The sequence below is a fragment of the Pseudopodoces humilis genome, chromosome 1 (genome assembly GCF_049639895.1).
Source record: "Pseudopodoces humilis isolate 2021_Gansu_Grassland_sample_001 chromosome 1, ASM4963989v1, whole genome shotgun sequence".
Lineage (NCBI taxonomy): Eukaryota > Metazoa > Chordata > Aves > Passeriformes > Paridae > Pseudopodoces > Pseudopodoces humilis.
The window spans coordinates 26,729,508-26,751,893 of NC_142200.1; the positions used below are offsets into that span (position 1 = coordinate 26,729,508).

Here is a 22,386-nt window from a genome sequence, read left to right on the forward strand (position 1 = left end):
TCAGTAGTTATATATTACAAGATAGGGCTAGAATTTGTGTGTCAAAGAAAAATAAAAAAAATATTTTTATGTGCCCAATCTGAATAATATTGTTGCACTCATAAAAAGAAGGGTGACAGAAGGAGTAGCCCATATGTGTTGATGAAATCAAGGAGCATTACTTAGACACACATTATTTAAAACTATGTAGCAGCCTACCATGCCTTAAAATTAAGCGTATGACAAATAACAAGTTGATTGCACATCAAGAAAAAAACTGATGAAGTTATCATCCATAATTAACAAATTCCTTCAGAGTACAACTTTCTTAGGCCTTATAAACATCACAAATATCACCTGAATTACTGACATGGCTTTCAAATTGTTCCACTGGGGAAATTAATTAAATTTGATGAAAGACAAATAGAGGATATAGCTATCTTTGGTATTTCTGGGTTCATTGCAACCTGCTGAGTTTCCAGCTGCTTGAGCTATATTTCCGATAGAGAATCCTTGCAGACAGAGCTGCGAGTTGAACAGGAACATAGCAGAAGTAATATAGATTTATAATCTTCCATTAAGTCAGTTTGTGCTGTTCCAGTTTTGTGACATTTTATTTTTTTTTTCCCTAGAAAAAGAGAAAAAGAGCTCTCTGTGTAGATTAATCTCAAATCCTCTCAGGGAGGACATTGATAGAGCTTCAAGTGTGTGATCTTCTTCCAAGGAAAAAAGGGGATGCTGTTTCTTTTTCCAGGACTGAATTCAGCTTCATTTTTACAGAGTGAAGAAGGGAACAGTTACTTCTCCAGAATGCAAGCTCCTGGCCACAATAGCACAATGCTTTCAGTACAGCTTGGAACCGAGCTTCGTTTTCCCACCTTTTCACCATTCTCTCCTTTTCCTTACACATGCTTGCTTATGGCAAGAGACAGATTATGAAATGTAAATTAACACATTACAATTCAAATGACATTTAATTATGCAGGATAGTTTTGAAGAAATAAGTGACAAATTGTTACTTGCAAGTGACAAATGGTTATTTTCAAGTATAAATAGAAACAGGTTGTTACTAAGAGAGTAAAATAAAAGCACATTTGAGATATGTTCCCCATATCTTACTGGAGTTATAGAAAAGTTGTGAATGATGTAATTGGAAGGGAGGGATCTGAGATTCTGAGTTTATAATTAAGAGTTTATATTCAAACATGGAGATCACAACATCAGACAATATTTTATTTATATAGGCTCTAACCATGGGCCTCTCTATAGAACCTCTCAGCTTTATTATTATTGTTGGTGTTATTTTTAACTAGTTAGTAAAGACATCACAAGAATTTCTCTAGTTTCTACAACTTTTGTTCATCTTTGGTCAAATCCTTCAATCACACTGACACTGTCATGACAGCATTAAATAGAAAGATCATTAGTACCATTGTCTCTCCATCAAAAGGCCACTAAATATGTTTTTTTAAAATTTTTGCCTTGATTGGATGGTATTAAATCCTTTGAACTTCAGTGCAGACACAAATTCTATCATAAACCTTTTTTTTTTCTTTTCTCTCTCTAGACCCCAGAGCACCATAAGAGTAAATGCACCAGAGTAAATGCGCTGTCATGTGAAGTGTTAAATTACATTAATGTCCTAATATTTCTGAGTAATTTATGTTTAGAAAATTTATAATATAATAGTGAGCAGTGCGAGTGTATTCCAAATGCATTATAGCTTCCCTTAAAAAAAAAACACTTCTGGCAGGGTTTATAAATTGGCTGCTTCATTTGCATTCACTTGAAGCACAGCCAAATATGTCATTATTAAAAAAAACAAAACAATATTTCTTTTTTCCTTTACTAAATGTGTTTTTAACTGATTTGGCTGCTGGTTTTTTAGAAATGGGAGGCTGAAAATAAATACACAAGCTTTTCTGCTGTGTTTTAATGCCTGTCTGATACAAGACATACAAAACTGTCTTGCAGTTTCCTTTGCCTCTGTTGGGTGAAGAGAGACCAAACTGGCAGACAGATCTCTGAAGATACAGCACAACAGCAACCAATGCCTGTTAAAAAACATCAATCTCATGTAGAGTCCATTCTTAAGGTCTGACTAATAATTTCCCAAGGATTGCCTAAAATATTGTGTCTCATAATATACTAATTAAATAATTCTATTTTTTAATTAAAGTTGACTGCAAACTATATAAATGTAACTTGTCTTCTGCTGCTGTGGCTGGCAAGATAGTTACATGGCCTAAATTAAAGGATCCAGGTGTGCTTTTGAGGACAAGACATATTTGCTTTCTTGCCAGTATCCCAAATCCTTGATTGAAAGAACCCCAGTGACATCTTCACTTTTATTCATTACTAAACTCTGCTTTCCACAGAGGAGGGCTTGAGTATGGGAGAGACAACGATGTGCTTAGCAAACCTAGAGTCTGTGGAGAAATTACCTCAGAAATGAGTTTCAGTTCTGGGTCAATGTGTATTTATACATACATACATGAACAATAACAACAAGATTAACTGATAACTGGAAAATTAACAATAACTGGAAGATTGTTTACGTACAAAGTAGACCTGCACTTAAAAGAGTCACAGGTAGAAAAATGAGATTGCAGGACTAAAGTACATTTTGATGGTGCAATGTTTATGTTTCTAGTAACTCCAAAGTTCAATGGCTTTATATTTGTATTAATTTTTCTTAGCCAAAAACTGCAGAAAATTGTGGTAGATTGAACATTTTAATGGCTGTTTCAACAGATGTTCCAACAAAGCAGCTGAAGAAACAGAAAAAAAGACATTTACTTGTAAGTCATTCTTTTAAATTGGAGTTAAATCACAGAGGAAAGGCTCTTAGGGCACATTATATGGCTGTTTTCTGTGACTGCAGTAGGAAGGACAACATAATTGTCACTCTTCTCTAAGCAATAAAGCCTTGATTCAATGCTATTTAAGTCAATATGAAGGTTGCCATCGATTTCAGTATTGCATGACCAAAACTTTCATGATCAATAAAACAAAAAGAAAATGCTTGGAAAAGATGCTCAGAGGCAAAAAATGCTGGTAAAAGCCCAATTGCTGAATAGACTTTTAACAGGGGTTAGTTGGAAAATGTTCACTTAATATTTCTCCCGGTCTCTGATACATACCCCAAGTTCTGCAGACAGACATGGCTTTTAACGCATATCACTTACATGTAACCTGACTATTCACAGAAAAACTTTTTTTTCATTAAATAAGGGCAAATTATATGTAGAGGTTTCTTTTCTCCCCACCCCCAGCCATAGGTATGCATTTCTGTTTATATACCTGCAACTTCTTTAGAAAGCAAAATTTTTGACTAGACACTTGACATGCTTCAGGATTCCTATTTTAGCTAGGGGGATCTGTGGAGCGTAACTGACCAGCTGGCAAAGTATAGATATTTCTGTAGCAGATATCTTCTGTTTGAATATGTACAATACATTCTGTGGAAGCAGGTTTAAGTGTAAACATGTTCTCCAACGTAATTAATAGCTCTCCAACATAATTAATAGCACATTTTATGTAATGCTTTCAAATATTTTGAAACTGAATTATAATAAACAGTCTTAGTTAATGTAAAAATGTGTATATATGTTCAGGAAATGATAAAAAAAAAGATGTAAATGTACATGCTTTAGGAAGAGGAAGGATGAAATCAGATTTCACAGTGACTGCACAAACATTTGCAGTAGGGAAATTCAAGCAGCATATATGGGCAGGTCCATCCAAATGACCCTGAATTTCATGAGATATTGTTCTTCTAATATTTCTTAATAGATCCTGTTTAATACACGTCTAATAAAAGGAAATATAAAAGCTTTTGTGTTTACTTTCATAATGTTCCTAGCATTGCTATAGCAATATCAAACTGGACAAAAAGAGTTTTCAATTAATCACAGAAGGGATTATTCTCACATATAGGACATACTTCATAAAACAACATATATTCATACTCTGTAGACTAGAAATAATTAATTTTCCACTTGTTAGGTGTTCTTTCATAAGTATAAGCAAAATATATGTGAATAGCAGCAAAATATTTTCTTTTTGACAGACATGAGAAAGAACCTTAAGAGGCTCATTTTGAACAGGAATGTTAACAACAGCTTTTGTGTGACAGTCAAAATTTGCTAAAAATTCACTCAGAATGTCTCTGACACATACAATAATTTCTGCAAAGGTGCTCAGAAATGGTTTTATCTGAGATTATATTAAAAAATTCAAATAATTGCATGATTGCTCTCAAACTGTTAGAGAAGGTACTGGTAGCTTTATGTTGTGTTGTGTTTTATTGCTTGCCTCTGGCTACTCACTAATGAACCTAGTTCAGAAAAATGCTTTGTTTCCTACATGTGGAAAACCTATTGGCTGATCACTGTCAAGTGTAATGCAGCATGTCTGGTACATCCCAGACTACTTATATATATTAAAATATACATTACTGGGGGTTGGTATTGTAGAAGCTTCTTTCTGAAAAGCAGATCTCAGAGTACCAAGGACATAAGGACAATGTTAAAAGTCTAATAGATCTTCTGCTGTCATGAAAGTGATTTGTAGACAAATATATCTTAATGATTGAAAAAAAAATAATTTTAAGCATTGGATTTAGGAAAAGTATGTTAAAACTAGATCCATATCAGCATGAGTCAATCTTTATAAGGCTTAATATCTAGAAAATATCTTAAATTGAAACTAAAAAATTATACCAAATGGGAAGGCTCATCAAATCAGGTATCTGAAATGAAATCATAACATGCATTTCTATTTCTTAGGTCAGGCATCCTATTTTACAAATAACCAGTACTAAGCCACTGAGATTTTCTTTGGTTTTTAGCAGCCACTGATGGCAAGCAGGATGATCAGATCACTATCTGATTTTGTTTTTTTTAATTGCAGACTACATGTTTAGAAAGAACATTTTCCCTTCAAGAAAGATGGTTCAAGGCCAGGTTGGATGAGGCTCTGAACAACCAGGTCTAGTGGGTCTCTGCTTGCTGCTGGAGGGGAAGTCAGAACCAGACAGTCTTAACTGCAATTAAGCATTTAATTCCCAGCAATTCTATTAAAATTAAAAGATCATTTTCAAAATAATAAACAAGACTGCTGATTTTTGAGACTCTCTGACATTAGTTTTCAGCTCTGTGCTGATAGCACATGGTGCCCTGTGGTAACATAATAAAAATATAGCAAAATCAAAGTGTTGTAAATAGGTGTGTTAAACCTTCAGTGAGTCCTAAGTAAATATCTGAATGCAAGCAGTAAAACAAGGCTAGAAGGTCATTCTTAGACCCAGCTTTATGACAGACCTGGAGGTAAACCATAATCAGCACTGGAATTGTCTTCAGAAACTATTAGGAAGACAAATACCAGCAATTTGGAGAACAATGGGTGTTGTATTTGAAGAATTACACTGGGATAATTTTCTAAGACAGTTGCTAACTCACCAGGGTCAAAAGAAGGTGTAAAATACAATATATATTCCTTATTTTTCTATTTATTTATTGTGAAAAGTAGCCCTTGGCAAACTTTATTTTGTGTGAAATTAAAATAGATTTTAGAGATCACTGCTGTCTTCTGGGAATGACAATGTGGTAGAGATGCTATCTTAGTTACAGAGAGGGATAGGAAAACCTATAACCATAATCTTTGACACAAACTGACAATGCAGCCTATTTTTTCAGAATATTTAACAAACAAATAATTGAAAAAAAATAAAAAGAAGAAATTAGCTGGAACAGAGAAAAATAATATTTATGTTCAAAACGATAAACTTTTCAAAAGTAAAAATGCAACACAGAATGCTTATATAGGAGCTAGAGGCTAAATATCGGTCTTTTGTGCTCACAATCTTCATTGTAATGTAATTTTAATGTATCTGAGATCTCTGTCCCTTTGGGGAAGCGCATGAAGGAAGGAGGGGGAATGTTTCAAAAGTAACCTCCAGATATGTATCTGGATTTTACTGTCAGAGACATATAACTGCTAAAAAATTATGGACTTTATGCATCATTTAGGCCTTGGCTGATACTTCACCACCAAAAAATATACCTTCAATCATTTGTCTGACTTTGGGTAATATTTTGAGGTACTTGAAATGTGTTTATTAAAATGTTATGGTTTCTTTTCATTCTGCAGGTGTCACCAGACACATACTGTTCTTGGTTTTATGACTGGTCAAAGCTGAAGGTATGTCACTGAATTATGAAGTTCTTTGTTTTTTACATTTTTCATAATTAATTTGTACTAAAACTTGCAGTCATTTATTGAAAAAAGGCTGAATCTCTCAGAAAGATTGGGATTTTCATCCTGTCAATAGTTTTGATTATGAAAAGAGGCAGAGACACAGGTTTTGTCTGATGTTAAGACCTGTACTGGAGGTGTCAGAGGTTTTTTTCCCTGTGCTGCTCCTACAGACAAAGTAAATTAAATGCAATATGAAAAAGTTGCGTCAGCTATGAAAACAACAAAAAAAAGATTTGTTTTTAAAATCAGGACTTCTACTACACACATACACAGTCATTCAAGTATTTTTTTTAAAAAAAAAAATTCAGAACTTTGTATGAAAATAAGTAACAGCAGATTTTCCCTTTCGAGGAGAACAGATTGTGTATGTTCTGAACCTCTCAAGGACTTTTCCCCTTTTTCTGAGTAGGCAGGTAGGTGGCAATTCTGCAGTAGTGTATAGAGTTTTTAATAGAGGAAGGCTGTAGTTCATTTGAGATTTCCAGAGTTTTATAGGTTTTAGACATTTTTTCACAATATACCCTTTTCAACTTTCATACAAACTCTAGCATTTGACTAAGTACTTTGCAATCAGGTTGACTGTACTTCTTTAAAAGAGACTTTAGAAAATAGATGAGCAATCTGTATTCAAAATCTAAGTGATGAAGAGGAGATATTGCAAATTCCTTTAGTATTTTATTACTTCAGTATTTGATTACTTTTATTGCACTCAGAAAATTCATAAATCAGCCTGCAGTAATATAAATTTAGGGTCTAACAACCAGACTTCTGTTTGCTCAAGTTAACAACCAGAATTGTCTTTCAATATAGATTACTTCAGACTATGATTATCTTCAATCTAATGATTCTTATTTTAATACAATTCAGTTTTTAAAAGTTTTTATTGGTTTTCCCAGATTTCTTGTCTTTACTGGAGTGCAGTCATAAAAATTTTAGAATTTGATTGCTTATAGACCAACCAACACACAGTAAATGCTGTTTCACTAATGACCAATTGAGTTGTTGGTGAACAGAGCAGCCTTTGGTTCCAGCCTGTATAGGCTGGAATTTTACATGTGCATGAAAACCAGTAGTACACTTATAGTTCTGATACCTTAGTTTTCAATGACCTTTCAAACATAAACAGGCCATGGTGTGGCACATTCATTGTTAATTCTCCTAATACATTTCAATTCACATAATCCAAATTACATTATTTGAATATGTTCATACTTTTTAGTAACCATCTTTTTATGATCCTTAATAATAGCAGAGGCATTTCTATAAGATGTCCCTAGCTTTCCAATTTTTCCTTTTTGTTGAGTTGTTGTATATTGTCCACTATTCTACTAAATTATGCAAAAGAAAGAAACCCCTCCAAACATTTAAACCATAATCTTTTAATGAAGTCAAACCTATTATAAAGTTTTTTTACTGCCCCAGATTCCTCCTCCATGAAGTGGCTGGCTGAATTTCTTTGTTATATTCTCTACTTGCATTTCAGGTTTTCTGACTTCTGCTCTCAGACAATTCCTTTAAAGTCACTTCTGAATCTGTGCCCACACTGTTTATTCCTTTCTCCCCCCTTTTCAAGAAAGACTGTAAGCTTTTGTTTTGTAAAGGTTTTCTCACACTTTCAGCATTTCCTCTACAGGGACAAAAATTCTACTCCTCTTCCTGAGGCAGACTCCTGCCAAGCAGTTGGAAGCATCATGTAAGTTGTGTGTGTTGAGCTCGGTCATGTCTCAAAAGATGCATTTTGAAACAGTTCTCTTTCAATATTTTTGATGTGTTTGTACTGTCTAGAAGCAGAAAAAAACCATGCCTGCTTTAGAAGTCTACACAGATACTTGAAAAATGTCAAAGAAAAAAAATGTAGCTCATTTACAAAACATGCTTCAGTCAGGGACATATGTCTTCAGTTTTACTGCTTAGTAACATTGGAATAATGAGCATGAATAATTTTAAATAAGCCAACCCTATCAGCTCACCATGGGCTCCCTTCAAAGCTATGAGAAAAATTATTCTAACCCTGAAGCCCCTGATTTATTGAGTCGAAATAGTATTTTTTTATTTGTATAAAGGTTTTATCCACGTGATGTGAATATTCAAAGATATTTGTATTCCTGCAGATCATCTGTTTGTTCTTGCTCAAGCCATATTACTGATATACTTAATTGTGTTGAACTCTACTTCCTCAAAAGGTATGCAGCAGCAGGAATATCCTGGGGCTATTCCAGGATAGCTTCACATGAAGAAAGCTGTCTCTATACCATGCTGAAGAGATATTCCCTTGTTGTCTAGGTCTCTGATGTTTTAAGGAAAGAGGCAGAGTTTTCTTATATGTATCTGGGTCAGTAACTACACTTGTTTTCCCCAGTGAGATTTGGTTTTCCAGTCACTTTACCTCCTAGCACACGCTATATTAAAGGCTGATCTTTTCTTTGAGCAGCAATAGCCTCAGTACTGAGGCCTCTTTATTGCCCTAAGAAGCAAAAAGAAGATGGAAATAATCATGGGCTGATCAAACCATAATATAACATGACTCAACAGATGCCAACTCAATCTTTAAGCCTGAAAGTAATTATTCTATCTGTAAGGGGGGACAAAGAAGATAAGAATAGTAAATCTATGATAAAAAGATTTGCAAGAGGGACCTTATCAAAGAAAGAAAATATATCAGGTAATGCATTAGACCAAAGAATTCAGATAGGAAAAAATGCTCCTTCAAACTGGAATTTCACAGAATTTCTCATTTTTATCAGTATACACAAAATTCTTTCTTCAGCAAGACAAGTATAAACATACATCAGGTAGCACCTGTGGGCATTACATGGCCATCAGACCAGGAAGAAGTCATTAATGTATTTGGAACACAATTTCAGGAACTTTTGATGTAGACAGGATTCTTCATATTGCCATGGACAAGTCTGGGAATTCAACCTGGAAAGTTAACACCTTGGGAAGGGACAGTGTCTGTAGATGCCCTTATGATAGCTGTTGGCTTTATCAGTGGTTCCTAATATTCAATGATCCTTGCCTCTGCTGCCATTGGGCTCTGACTGTCATTGCTGATGTGTCAGAGGTCCCATGATACACTGAAAACAAGAAGCTGAAGAAAGCAAGAGATAAGTTTTATTTTTGCTCCTTAATTTTTCCATCCTTGCTTTCCCTTTCCACTCCCCAATTCAGTGCTCTGGCAGCACTGGCATCTCTCTGGCAGCATTCTGCCATCTCCTTCTGGGTGCTGCTGCACACCTTCCCCAAAACACATCCACCTGCCACAGTAGCCACTACTCTCTTTTTCTCCTCTTACATTTATTCTGAGTCTAATTTATGCTGTTAGACCAATGAAATATTAAGGATCATCTTTTCATACAGAGCCCTTCACAAGGTTCTGGTGATTTATCTTGTGAAGCTACACAAGCCACCAATAAATAAGAATAATGAGAATTTCTTAAAGTTGCTTTTATAGGTAAGTTTTTTTCCAATATTATTTTCTTCAGGGATAGCAACCTTCCTTGATTTCTGTAATAGCCTTCCTGTGAAGGCTACAAGAAGGACTGTAGTGAAAAATGAAATGTCTGCTGCTCATTTTGTGAGAGGAAGCCTGGAGGCATGGCATCTCCAGAAGGTGTGACTGTGGATGGCTGCCTCCCCACGAAGAAAACCCACACATGCACTTCAGTTTATTGCAGTACTTCTGACCATCCTCCCCAGCTGCCCCAAAGCAAAAAAGTCCAAGACTCCAACCTTTTATTTCAGAAATGCTCTACCACCACACATTTACCAGTGCCCAGTAACAAGACCACATTGGTTACAATGGTTTCTCCTCAGTCATTATGTCCATGCAATGAAAGGAGAAACCAGCTTATCACCTAGATAACATCCTGAATCAAGCACCCTGAAGGATCAAGCATCCTATCATCTGTTTGTGCAGAGAAATGTATGCATGGAGATTGTGTATGTGTCTGTAGGTCACACAGTCATACCAAAACAGCCTTAATCTAAATTTTGTTTATTTAGTGAGGCAAGTTTTACTATTAGTTGTGATAGTTAATTTAAATTTTCAGAAGTTACAATGTTTATGGAATAATTAAAATATGCTAAGTGTTTAATATAAGGGTCACTTTACTACAATCTAAATCAAAGTTACAATGAAAGAAAAAGATTAATATTAGCTTAGAAGATTTATGTATGACGTTGTAGCTGAAAATATGTACAGGAAACCCTCATTCCATTCTTACAGACAGGTAGGTAAACATATTTCTTTTCATGTATTCCTCTAGCAACAGTCTTGTACTTGAGACAGAAATCAGGTATGGAGATTACTTCCATTTTGCTCTAGAAAAATACCATAATGTCTCTACATTTTCTATCCTCCTCTCTAATCTGATGTGCTTTTGAATTAAGCACAGAATGTATTTATACCTTTTTTAAAACATAAAAGTGGGGGTTGGAAAGCAAAGGTTATAATGTTCTGAGGAGTGTATGAAATCCAGAAGCAGAATTTCAGTAGTAATTCAGCAGAATAGGAAAAAGCCACAAAGTTCACTTTCATTTTATGCCACAAGTTCAAGTGTGATAGTGAGAGGTAGTGAGGAGATATTAATCCCAAGGTTTACCCCACATATATTGGAAATTATATACTCAACATCTTTTCTTATGTCTTATTAAGGGGTACCAGAAATGTACAGAAAATGTAGTACCTGCTTACTGTTTAATGCAGCTGCTACCATAATCCCTTATATATCAGAATAAAAATTGCTTAGATTAAATTTATCCTTCAAAAACCATTTGAATGATACAAACAGTAACATTATCAAAATGACACCTTTTTTTTGTTGGTTTTTTAGGGCTTTTGCAGTTACTAATAGCTAAGGTACTAATGAAGCATACAGTACTGGTACCTCTACATGTATAATATATATGCCTATATATAGAATTTATATCATATATATTGCAGTATTTTCTAGATTTGGATCTTAAAATTAAAGACAGCTTTAAAACAGAAAACATTGCAACATCTCCCCTTGTAATTACAGTGTGAATTCTGATCATGTTTCATTGGGTTTTTTTCTGCCTCTGGACAAATCACAGATTTTCCTTGAGGTCAGCAGGGGTGACAGCCAGGTTCTCTTCAAAAAGGCTTTCTTAGAAGCATCCTGTACCATTTTAATGAATTACTGTATCCTTGCAACAAAAAACCCTTGCAATTCATCTACCCCAGCACAATTTTTTTTATTGTACACTATAACCAGGCTTGGACAGGAGAGATTGCAAGAATGCAGGTGGTTAAAGAGCTTCTGGTTTACATAATAATGGTAACAGTAATTAATACATTAAAAAGAGCTAGATTAATTATAATTTGCCTGTATATAAATAATTTTTTTTCATTGCTGCTATGGGAACAAAATTTATGATCATTCTGTTGAAAGTGATGCAGATGACTGATTTCTGTTGCAGAGATTATAGCAGAGATCTGTCCTGCCAAACTTTCTGCATTCAGCACATCCATTTCTTTTGAGCAAGACAAACTGAAGGACATCTATACTGATTAACCTACAAGGACCAGAAACTGAGGTCAGTGATATAGATGCATTCGTCCCTCTGAACCCTAACAATGCTCCCATCTATATGAAGTCCAAACTTATCTGGTTTGGAATTGATATTTCTCCCTCTCCCCAAAACCACATGTGTATATGGTATTTTTCTTAGAGGAATGTCTTTTTTTCACAGCTTCTGAGATGCTCTCCATTCATAACTCGTCCTTTTACTAGATTATCTTAGAGCAAAAAATACTTCATGACCTAACCCACAGCACATTTTCACTTGCCTCAGTCACCTTTTCCATAAGCTTCCAGAGGAGGCAATATTGATACTGAAATTCCCCCATCAGATGCCATAGTAATTTAAAAAGTCAAAGAGGTGTATTATTGGGAAGTCATGCATTTAGAAGCCAGTGAATTTTCAGGGCTGGACTGTTGTAAATACACAACAGAGACACAGAGACTTCTTTATCCCCCCTGCCAGCAAACTAGTTAATTCTGAAAGTTGTGATGTAGGAAAATAAAATAACTGCCCTTAAAGTTCTGCTACCACTGGCTTTTTAATGCAAACCACACAAAAAGTCTATCAGGGGAAAGCATGTCAGCCTAATCAAATCAAAGGTTACAGCTAGCCGCTCATTAAGCCCTGAATAGAGGATGCTCTTCTGAACTAAACTTATATTTGATCTTTGTTTCTTTGTTGATGCCATCAAGCAATCACTTTCTGAGGGTTTCCATAGTAACAAGTAGAGCTTTTTCTTTTTTTTTTTTCATTTTACAGCTCTTTCATGCACCTAATACAGAGAAACAGTGGGATAATTGGCATGAAATGCTCTCATTGCTTTCCTGGTATAATTCAAGCAAAGCAGGGTAAAGTAAAACATGGTTTTCTATGAAACTGGAGATTTATTTTCCCTCCTCTGTAAGAATATTAAAAAACTATAATTTACTTACATCTTTGATTTCTGCGTTTGCTCTTGTACATAGTCATTGTGAAGAAATTCCACTTTCTAAGAAATAATTGCCTTGATCACAGACAAAAGAGATCGTGCTCCTGCTTTGCAGTGAGACAGTTGCTCACTGACAGAAGGTAACCAGCAATCTCTCGGAGAAAGGCAGGGTAATACCATTCTCCTAAAATTCAGGGGAGATGCTACTGGCTCTAACTATTTTCTCTATTACAAAGCTCAGAGACAAAACATATTTATTTTCATACTTTTTTTCAAATGTGTCTGATGCCAGCTAATAAAATCCAGAACACAGATAGAATCATGTAATCTGACAAAGTGGGGTAATATGCTATGCAATGGTCTGAAATCAAGATTCCTTGAAAAAGCCCTCACATAACCAAAATTGTATAAATGACCTCATAAACTAACAAAAAACTAACTTTCAATTGAGAGGTCTTAGAATTGTGCATATGAGGATGCTAAAAATGTTTTGGGTTACATTTTCAAGTTTCAATTACATTTTTAAATTACTATTAGAACAAAATCAACACGTTGATCAATTAAATCCTGACTGCAGGTTGGAGCTCATTCAGGAAATATATAAAATAAAATAAATTTTTTGCATTTCACTCTGTTTACTTCTGCATCACCTTTCAGTGATTTAATTTGGGGAAAGCTATTCAAATAACATTTTGCTGATGGCTCATTTTTGTAGCTACTTCACTGCCCTCTTGTCTCTTGAATCACAAGGTCATGGGGATAAAGTGACAGCATTTTCTGATCATCCACATATAGGTATATTATCATTTCAAAGAATTCAGGTATCTTCCTAAAGGGAGTAGGGGAAAGGGGAGGAAATTTTTGCCATGTTGGGGAGGTGTGAGTTAGTATTTACCAGATGACAGTCAAGAAGGTACTGGTGGCCATAATGGAGTTGAAAAGAAGTAGAAATTCCAGATCATTCTGCAATAAATCTGCCTTTAATAAAACAGTGTGAAAATGTTTTTTTTAAGTTTTAAGAAATTCATATTTTGAGCTGCTTGCCATCTTGATCCCAGATACCACAAACACAGAAGTGTCAAAGGAAAAAAAATAAGTAGAGTGACTGAAATGTCTTGAAAACTGGTAATAGTACTCTTGTTCCTGCCTAAAATGTGTATTTAGACAGCAGCTCTCTTAACTACTCAAAGAAATAAAAAAAATAATATCTTTGGCTTACAGAAAAAATAATAACATCTGGTGTTCATGGATCATTCATGTTTCAGTCAAAGAGAAGTGATTTGGTAGCATTCATCTAAAACACTGACCTACAGATACTTTCATAATGAAAAAAAATTAAAAGAAATTGAAATAAATGTCCCTCTCAATCTTCCTACCCTAAATTTATATTTTTTCACCTCTCAGATATGTCAGATATATTTTTTTTATATCTCCAGTGTAACCATGTTTAGCTTTGTGCACCATTAAACTCTCAGTTGTTCAGTAGTTACAAATCCTCATATCGATGCATCTCTAGTTACTGAAGTGAGATCTTTATATTGCTCTATTAACCTAATTTCCTCCTTCTGTCAAAATCTGACCACATACCTTTTCATTTGCTTTGGATTAGTATCAGCAAAGCTGAGGATAAAGTGTAGCCTGAAGGAAATGAAAGCAATGGGTAATTTTTTTAGATTTCTTTAGTATTTCATCTACGGTTGTCTCAAAATACCACACTTGAGATTGCACAATATCTATTGCTGAGGTCAGCAGAAAGGTGGGAGACTGCAAAACAAATCAAAAGTGACAGTAAGGAAAAAAGCTAGGATAATTGCTGAGTGTAGCAGCAGACAAAATATCTGTACCATATAGAAAGACCCTGGAGGCCTTATATTCAAATAGCATTGTGCAGTTAATATCTATTGGAGTCAATATTTTTGCACCAATTTATATGAACAGAGGATAATTCCACAGTTGTCTTGCTCTATTTTCCATCTGAGTTCATTTGCAGCCAGATCAGATCTGTGATCTGACTTAGACTACAGAGATCTGTGGTCTCCCTTTAAATTTACTGCTTCATGTAGCAATCTTTTCTTCTCCTGCTCTCTTCTTGCTTCTACCTGAAGGCTCTCAACCATATTATTCAGTTCAAATTTTCCTTATCTCATTGATTTGTCAAGATGTCTTCAATTTTTTTCCTCAGCCAAAATTAGATTGTAACTAAAATCTCAGTTCTTTTCCTTGTCATTTTTTGCCCCAATTTTTAAACTGCATTTAACTTAGCCATATATTACTAATTCTCCATGTTGTATTATGTACAGCCCCAACAACAACTTGCATATTTTTTCCATTGGTCTTTCATGCGTTATTCCATTACAACATGTATTTATATGGAAATAACTTGGCAATGGTATAATATAAAAAATTAAACAAAATGGAAATTTAATGGGATAAGGATTAATTTATTTTAAATCAATGATCCCTGAAAGCACAGTCTTTATTGGTTTTTCTTTGCGTTAATTGGAACTCTGATTCTTCAGTGGGATGAAAGGCATTTGTTAAAAATAACATAAATATAATCTGTCTGGCGAATCACTGTAAGTCTCTTCATGAAAAAATATTGCAAATAACCCCAAACCTTTAATGCTCTGGCTAGCTTTGAGTAGGCACAGCATCTTCCTGTTTTTCTGAATTACTGTTTTCTGTTAGGAGAGCTTAAAATTCACTTTCACAGTGTTAAAGCTTGAAAAAAGTCAGAATCTGGAATATGGCTGGTTAAATGTAACCAGCTCAGTGAGGTGGGAAGACATGAATGGAACACGTGAGCAATAAAAAAATCACCTGGTCACATTAAGCTTACTGCTTTTCTACAAGAACTCATCTTACATGATTGAAACAGTTTAAAATACTATTTAAACAGTATGTTGGAATGAATTTTGTCAGTAATTTTTGCTGGTGGTAGAAGAATTAATAATGTCCACATCTGTGCCTCCCATAAGACCTCTTGCCATTCTCTCCTCCCCACCCTATAGGTACCGATAAGGAGCTTTTCTTTGAATACTGCAAAAAAAATTCTCAAACTCTCTTTTTTTTAAGAAGAAGTAAAGAAACAAAATTTAGATATTTTTTAAATATAACTGCTGACATGAATTTCACATATTACTCATCAATAAACACTTTGCCTGGGTGTATATGCTCAATTTTAGTTTTAATGAGCATATCTTAGGCAGAAAAGGAAGGTGGAGGAAGTTTAAAGTCTGTTCCTTCTTTCCTTGTTTAATTTAATGCAACGAAAGAGTCTTCTCCAATAATAATATTTTATAGCTTCCACTACAGTTGTTTTTATAATATCATCTAAGAAAATATTACATCTATGAATATGAATTAGTCTTTTCTTTGAATAAAGGATATATGTAAACATCAATTTTTAACCTCCTCCAAGCAGTAACCCCTCCTTGATAAAATTATTGATGCATTAAAATCAAGTATGTGCACCTTTTACTGGTAAATATTTATACAGGTATCTGACAATATTGCTTTTTAACATGTTGTAATTAGATAAATAAAATTCACTTTAGCAAGAAATGTCACTTAGCTAATAAGGCATATTTATGATAAGATATTCTTTTTATGATGTAATGAAGACAGAGCTTAAGATATTTGCCAAACCAACCCTGCCTAACAGTGGTAAAATACTGCACAAACTGTGGCAAGTTAGATGAGAAAGTGTAAAATTTGCACAGCTCATGCCTACAATAATAAATTAGGATCAAGGAGTTACAAAAATGTTTTTGAGGACACAGCAAAGGTGTCTAGCATTCCTGAAACATGCCAGAAAAAAGACCATTGACTGTGTCAAAGAAGGAAAAGGTTTATTAATGGGTTAACTGTAGATTAAAGGGTTCAATTCTACTGCCTAAACGTTCATGTCTAGGGCTACTTTGATGATTTATGGCATCTGAGACATTCCCACAGTGCCAGAAAATATGGCACAGCACCTGTGGGTCACCTACAACCTTCTGGAGCACCCTGTTGAAGCCAAGACCATCTTATGAGGCTCCAGGAAAATATCTAGGCAAGTGAACCCTGCCCAAAGAGTTTTCTGATGACTGCCATTGTTGTCTAGCATTTTTGTATTTAGGGTCATTGTTTCTAAGTGTTCCCAACTTTAACTCTCAGGTCTTGGCCCTGCAAGACAGTGATTGACTGCAGGAGGAATTATGTGGAGACAGAAATAATGTGTGATTGAATTTGTAAATATGCTCAAAGAGGCCACTCTGTGTTAGTACATAATCACAGCTGTGTGTATTAAGAAATTGTCTGGATAAAAGAGAAAAAAATGTATCATAATATTTTCAAATCAGCAACCCTTCTCTTTACTAAAGACAAAATGCAGTTGAAGTGTTTCATAAGTTTTACATTATTTCTGTTGGTTTTTACTCCGCCCAAGTGTTTGTATCCAGAACAATATACAGTTTGCAAGATTTCATGAAGACCTTGTGTATTCATCAAGTGCTGCATGAAGATAAAATTTGCTACATTCACAACATTTGCATCATCCAGTAATTTAGGAAAAAAAAAAATCAAAAGAATTTCTTTTCCTGGAGTTGTTTGATTTTAAGAAAACTATTTGGCTGCTTCTCTTCTCTATTATCTTTTACATTTTTACTGACCCATTTTACTTTTCTTCAGCACTATCAGACAGTAATGACACTTCACCACAAAAGATTCTTTTTAGATAGCAGGAGAAAGCCCCTATGGTACTGCTCCTACTTTCACCATGGGTAATTTTTTCTTATTCAATGAAGCTTTTTCACTAGGATTTCATTTGTCTCATTGTTATAGTAGCATTTATCTTTAGTCTTTAAGGAATTCACCGTCAAGCTTCCCTCATTAGATTGTGGTCTTTTTATCGGATGTCACTATGAGAATCTAACAATATGATCACAGAGGTATTAAACAAAACTTGACACCTTCTTTCTCAGGTAGGAGCCCAAAATGGCTGTTCCTCATGGCCCTTGCCCAGTTCCCAGCATGTTCTCATTCCTCCAACAAGAACACTAGAAATACATTTGGATATTTTTCTGTGACTAATAATTTCCCAAGGTTTAATGTGTCACTTCCTACAAATATAAGTTCAGAATCAACATGTGCTTGTCTAAAAATAAAATTTTTATCTATTATTAAAGAGAGGAACATCAAAACATGAAAAAGGTTTAGAAGAAAAACTCCTAAATCAACCAAGTAGAGTTACTTTATAACTGTCCTTGAACACATGAAAATTGCAGGGAAAAAGAGCCACAAATATCCCATTTTCTCTGTCTCGATGTTAAAAGAGTCACAGACATACACTGTAACAACAGAGATTTAAATCAGTTCTTTAGAAACCAAGTTTGTTATTGGTGAGCATAAGAAGGCTTGCTAAAGGATTGAAAACAGGTTAGGTATCTCAGAGGAGGCTTCCTAGGAGATGGATAACATTGTGTAGTTTTTTCACAAGCCATATTTGTGATCACATATGCCCAAAATAAATATCAATTGTCATAAGATTCAGCATTGGCCAAGATTTGGTCCATATTAGTCCTTCAGCCTCCCTAATATTAACAGAATACTTCAGGCAGGGGGAGACTGGAATGTCATGGGCTACTTAACCCAGCAAGTTTTAAGCATGTAATGTCCTGAAACCTACTTTTAAGGAATCCTGAAAAATGAACCTCTGCTCTTAACACTGGAGCAGCTTTTTAAGCTGGGAATGAATGAAATCTCCAGTGGTTGAACCCAGCTCTGGTACTTTTGAGCTACAGACTTTGATGATAACTCAGGCACCTATAGATACACATTTCAGAATTACACTGTGTCCTCAATTACATTTGAGTAACTTCCACTAATCCAGAGCAGCTGAACACATCTGTAGCCTGAACAATATGCTGCAAGCTTGAACCTTTGCTTTACAATTCAAAATGATCATTTTGCACCAAGAGCTGCCCCACAGCACCAGTTCCAAAGATTGGCAGGGGCTCTAGAGCTTGATACTTTCACAGCTTTAACCCCCTCTTTATTGTCCACACTGTCTTTTATAACCCTTAAGTGAAACTTGACCTGTTCTATTACTTCCTCTATTCCAAAAGCAAGCAATACAGTTATGAATGCCTGATAGTTCTTCCTTTTCTCAAAATAAAAAATGAAACAGTAAGTACAGGTCCCTTTAGACTGGTAGCGATAGCATAAACCTTCCTGTTCCTTCATCTGAGGAATATTTAGCTGTTATTTTAAACCAGGTACAAGAAGATATTCCTCTCTGAAATGTCTGAAAAAAAATCAATTAAATTTCAGGCTCAGAGTTAGATATTCCATATGGTAGTTTCTACAGTAGAAAAAAACATCTTCCCTTCTGCTTTGGCATGTGGAAAAGGTGGACAATCAATCTCAGATGAATGGTATTCTAGCTCTTTTCATTTACTTTACACATTCCTTAGATCCAAGTGTATTCCACCCATTTTAAATTAGTTTCTTTCCTAATCCATCTCAGCTCTTGACAGATTTGTTCCTGGCCAGTTTCCTTTTGGTTTTGAGAAATTTTAATGTTTTGTTTTGTTTTTCCTAAGTCCAAGCTTCTTTTCACCTTAACTTTAATTTTATTTTATCCAGGTTATTTTTATTTTGTCCATTTTAACTATTCCTGACAAGTTTTAATTTATTCTTCTAAATGTTTTTCTTGCTAGTTGGGCTGGGACTTTCATAATCTTGTATTTGATCTTGCTGAGGTTTTTACCATCCAGTAGCAATACTTAGTTACTTTCACTCTAGTTCTAAAGCTCTGTTTAACAATTGAGACAGTCTTAATAGGTGGTCTGCATCAAGTTTCACAGATCATGGACTAAGCACACCTTCTTTCCATTAAAAAGAGTTAGGTCTGTGTTCCAAATTTTTGTGCAAATATAAACCATTTCCACACAAAACCATGATTTCTTTAGAATTTACATTATAGTAAAGAATGCAAATGATGTGTAATGTATATAAATTATGCCAATTTTTTCTAATCATTAAACTATGTCTTGGCAATTCAATTTATGAGGATAATACTATTAAACATTCCTTGTACTTTATTATAATACAGTAATCCTTTAAATTATCTTAATCTTTAATATATTGCACAACACAGAATTTCCTAAGTAGAGGACAAACATAGCCTTGTAGTTGGAACCATATTCATTAAATATAAAAATTTAGAAAAATATCTATTGGATATAAGAGAACAATTTTTTATCAATTATCAGTTGACAATTAACAATTTTATCAATTTAATTATGAGCACATTAAGAATTTAGGTAGGTCTTTGAAACAATCCTAATGTGTCTAAAATTAACATTTCAAAATGTAATACTTTTTGTTCAGTTGGTAATTCTTTAATTCTTGTGGAAAACTGTCAGAAGAACACTAAATGTTAGAAAATTTTATTCCTTGTTGCTAATTCTGAAATAAGTCATGGTGCCTCTAACAAGCACCAGTTTCTATCATCTCAGAGCTGATAAATCTTCAAGATACTACAAATGTAGAACAGTAGAAAATACCAGATGTGGGGCCAAAGCAGTTGTACTGAATTAAAAAAAAAAGACTACCAAGTGCTTAATTGTGTATGAAGTGCTTAATTGTGGGTTTAATACAAAACTTTCATAGATATAATTTCTAGAGAAGTAAAGTGCTGAATATTGGTTAGTTTTCATGAGAAATTTAAGAAAGTTCTGACTATCAATCTTTCTTGATTCTGCTTAAGTTACAAAATCATTCCACCTCAATATAGAAAATTGTTTTGCACAGGAATTACACCCACAGTGTCATATTCTCCAAACAGATGATATCTGTTTCAATTTGATTGGAATGCCATGCTATGAAATGCTGCTCTGTTTTCCTTTTCACGCTGGGTTTAGTTATCATTCTGATGAAACACTTCACCATGCTAAGTTCAATGGGACAGACTTCCAGGACAGTATCCACTCTTGCATAACTCAAGAACATTTCAAAAATACACCTCAAATTCATGTACCTTGACTCTGTTCAAGCATTAAGTACTTGAATATTTCAAAAAAGTTTTTTTTTCCAGCATAACCATTTGAAGAAACCATTTGCTGTCATCACCATTGCATGTTGACATACTATTTTAAATTTTTTATATGTTTATTGAAACAGATTTAAGTCACATTCAAAATGAATTTTCAGTTCTTCAGTGCAGTAAATGTAGTCTCCTCCCTCTGTGTCCAAAACAGAACAGGGAGAGCTTGAGAAAATGCCTCCTGTGAATAAACAAAGCCCTTAAAATGTCAATTTAGGGCTCACAATGCAAACTTGTGATGTTTTATAGCACAGCCAATGAACAGTTGCTGCTTCAACCCTTCATTTCAGACTAATTTTTTTTTTACAACAATCAAGAGAAAGATGAAAATGTTCTGCTTTCTTTTCTCATTGTATGGCATCTTTCTCAGCGTGGGGGACTCAGGACAATTTTAGTCATAATCAATCAGTACAATCGCCGGCTTAAGAGGACAAATAAGGCCTTTAAAAGAGATGAAAAGTAGAAGATTGATTTTTAGAGTGATGGAAAAAGATGTATTGTAGCAATTCACCACCAGAGCATGCTAAAGGATGCACTATTGGCACACATACAACAGCATCTTTTGAACTAGAGGGAATCACAAAACACCAGGAGGATTCCAACTTCACAACTACTCAAACATTTTGTTGTGTTTTTTTTTTTTCAGGGCTTGTGTGCTTGTGTCTGTGTGGGGTGGCAAAGTGGGGAAAGGGCTAAAAATTTAACATTGTTAAATTAAAATTGTTAATGCATGTGATTTAATGTCTTCATTAGATTGGTGTATAGAGGGGGGGAGACACCTTTTCCATAGTCTAAAGGAGACTGCATGTCTTTGGTGGGATTATGCACATTTTGAGTGTGCTGAATTCATAGATTCAGATTTTGGAATATGCCAGCTATATGTCAGCTTCTCTAAAAATTACAACTGATTCAAATACATTTTCTGAGACAATTGAATCCTATATGGAAACAATTTTTTTTCCACTATGCTTTTAGCAAGCCAAATTATTGGGTTTTGTTTTAAGCTCAAATCAAGGCTGCCATAATAACGCAGTAGTGCTATATAGCACTTAACATTTTTTCACTGAAATGCTTTAAATATGTTAATCAGTTTTTGGTAAGGTTATCGAACATTTGAAACACATTTTACATTAAAAAAAAAAAATCTGGCTAATATCTACAATACCTACAAAATTTTACAGAAATTAAGAAAAGATCATGGTTTGTTGTAGAGAGCATCAGAATATGCCTTTGCATGATAAGGTACTGCCAGATGAAACACATTGTCTAGTAAGGAACGTTTCAAAATCATAAGAAGTGGAAATTGAAAAGAATACTACTTCTCACCTTGAGGTTTTACTACTAAATATGACAACATATTTTGAATTAACTGCAAATGCACATAGTTCTGTTCAATGTTCAAACCCAAAAACCAGAATTGTGTTCTCAATGACCTGAAAACTAATTAAAAAGAGATGCCTGTACAGTAGAAGAGATAAAGAATGCTTTTATCAGTTTGTGGATTCAGCAGGAAAAATGCTTTCTCATCCAGGTAAAGAGTTAAGTGAAAATGTGAAGCTAAGGTATCCAGGATGTTTTA

At 34.5% G+C, this 22,386-nt stretch overlaps 1 protein-coding gene across 6 annotated transcripts in view; it reads right to left on the reverse strand.

Annotated features, from left to right (window-relative positions):
* The window catches only part of RALYL (RALY RNA binding protein like), a 358,154-nt gene that overhangs the window by 86,340 nt on the left and 249,428 nt on the right, over positions 1-22,386 (reverse strand). Inside the window, exon 1 of one of the 6 annotated variants that reach the window (XM_005517057.2) lies at positions 12,723-12,824. The exons of the other annotated variants lie outside the window; for them this stretch is intronic. Coding sequence (XP_005517114.2) covers positions 12,723-12,759 — 37 coding nt within the window. The 5' untranslated portion in view covers positions 12,760-12,824. Of the gene's footprint in view, positions 1-12,722; positions 12,825-22,386 lie in introns of those variants that run through there. 6 annotated transcript variants of the gene reach the window in all.